Raw genomic sequence first — 2,165 nt, 5'->3', positions numbered from 1 at the left:
AGCCTTTAAATTCACACAGCTTTACATTTGAACACTTACAGTTATGAATAAATTGTTTACTCCACAGAAAGTGCAAGTTTTCTCCTCCTTTCTTCACATGGCAGCAGGGTTTCTGCTCCCATGCCTACAGGCTTGTTTACAGTCGCCCCTTCCCGGCATCAGCGTCACTATAGTGGGCGTGGCCAACGGAGCCTCCGGACCAATCACAGCGCAGCTCAGCCCTAGCAGCAGACGCGTGTGTGTGGCTATATAAATAGGCACGAATTGAACCCTCTGAACACACCTCAACAAGCACCAAGAGCTGCACAACTAACAGGAGATAATTTCCCTCCCAGGAGCAGCACTGAGACTTTACCACACAAGTTTACTGGACATTTTGGAGGGTTTTTAAATCCTATTTCGCTTGTGGGACACTGTTAAAAGGAGTGGATGCCCGCTTTCTCTGCTGACATTTGTTGCAGAGTGTGTTTACGCAGCTGGTAAACTCACGTTTCCCTTAATGTCTACAAAGATGGAACAGCCTTTCTATCACGACGACTCGTATCTGTCTGCTTACGGCCAGTCAGACGCGGCAATGCATGACTACAAGCTGTTAAAGCAGAATATGAACTTGACAGAGCCCTATCGCAGCCTGAAGTCCCACCTGAGGGCGGAGATAGACCCGTACCAAGGAAGGGGACACCACCACCACGACGGGGGGTCCCTGAAGCTCGCATCCCCGGAGCTGGAGAGGCTCATCATCCAGAACGGTAACGGGGTGATCACAACCCCGACCCCGGGTCAGTACTTCTACAACAGAGGCATCACGGATGAGCAGGAGGGCTTCGCGGATGGATTTGTGAAAGCTTTGGATGAGCTGCACAAAATGAACCAAATGCCTCCTCCAAATGTGTCCATCGGAGCCGGGGGAGTCACTACATGCTCCCCGGCGGCCTCTAGTGTTTTTGGGTCCACTTTATTACAGCCGGAGCCTCCTATCTACACCACCCTGAATGCATACTGCCCGAACACAAGCCTCTCCACATCCGCGCCAAGCTACCCAACAGCCACCATCAGTTACCTTCCTCCCCACCAGCAGAGCCAGGCTTTCCAGCAGCACCAGTCCCTCCATCACCCGCAGAGGCTGGTGGCTCTGAAAGAGGAGCCTCAGATTGTTCCAGATTTCCTCAGCAGCGACGGATCGCCTCCAATGTCCCCCATCAATTTGGAGACGCAGGAGCGCATCAAGGCGGAGCGCAAGAAGCTGCGTAACCGGCTGGCTGCGACCAAGTGTCGGCGGCGGAAGCTGGAGCGCATCTCCCGGCTGGAGGATAAGGTGAAGGGGCTGAAGAACGACAACCATGGGCTCTCCAACACGGCCTCGGTGCTCCGGGACCAGGTGGCACATCTCAAACAAAAAGTCCTGACGCACGTGAGCAGTGGCTGCCAGCTGATGCTCACAAGCAAATTGGAGGCGTTTTAAAAAGACAACCTAAGACTTTGAGGCGTTTCAAAACACACAAAAAAGACTTTACTCCTGGCGCATGTGAGATGTTGCCAACTGATGCTCTCAAGCAAATTGGAGGCGTTTTAAAACACATGAGACTTAAAAATGACTGAGAAGTGATAACACTGGAGATGCCCAGCACTGGCCTCATCACAGGCTCTTTGTGGTGAAAAAAGACTGATTGAAATGGTACTTCCGGATGCTGGACATCGCTGAAAGCACCTTTCAGCCTCCAGACTGAGCTCTGCGGGTTTACTAATGGTAGAAAAATGGGAATCGTTATTGTATTTTTTATTTGTACCTTTTTATTGTCATGCTGCAATGCTGCGTTTATTCATTGTGTAAATTATTTGTGTTTGTCCGGTTGATCCAGACAAACTGATGATGTCCAATGTTTACACTGTCCTTTTTTATTTGTGATGTGTATTTAAGTAAAGTGTCTCAAAAATGAACCGGAAGTTGTGGAGTGTTTTGATTTGTATATCATTTTAAGAGAGTATAAACATGCAACACAGGATACACACGGTTTCCCCTTCTCGTTCCTAAAGAGATGGAAGAAGTACTTTTGCTATATTTAAGGTAGAAATACTAAATTCCAAGTAGGCTATAAGTCTTGACTTTAAAATGTAGGCTAAGTTAAAGTCCAAAAGTATTAGAATAAAAAAACACCAAATGTTTT

At 48.3% G+C, this 2,165-nt stretch overlaps 1 protein-coding gene across 1 annotated transcript; it reads left to right on the top strand.

The window, feature by feature from the left end:
* The first annotated feature begins 264 nt into the window (after positions 1-264).
* junbb (JunB proto-oncogene, AP-1 transcription factor subunit b) lies at positions 265-1,938 on the top strand. The gene has a single exon (XM_079646326.1). It carries the CDS (start codon positions 500-502, stop codon positions 1,460-1,462), a length of 963 nt encoding a protein of 320 aa, XP_079502452.1. The 5' UTR covers positions 265-499; the 3' UTR covers positions 1,463-1,938.
* The last annotated feature ends 227 nt before the right edge of the window (positions 1,939-2,165 follow it).

The sequence above is a fragment of the Notothenia rossii genome, assembly GCF_949606895.1.
Source record: "Notothenia rossii genome assembly, chromosome: 8".
Lineage (NCBI taxonomy): Eukaryota > Metazoa > Chordata > Actinopteri > Perciformes > Nototheniidae > Notothenia > Notothenia rossii.
Note: the sequence above shows the minus strand (reverse complement) of the source record. Positions and strands in the feature narration are given on the sequence as shown.

Excerpts from the sequence above, each read along its gene's own strand:
- junbb (XM_079646326.1), top strand. The coding sequence starts at position 500 with ATGTCTACAAAGATGGAACAGCCTTTCTATCACGACGACTCGTATCTG.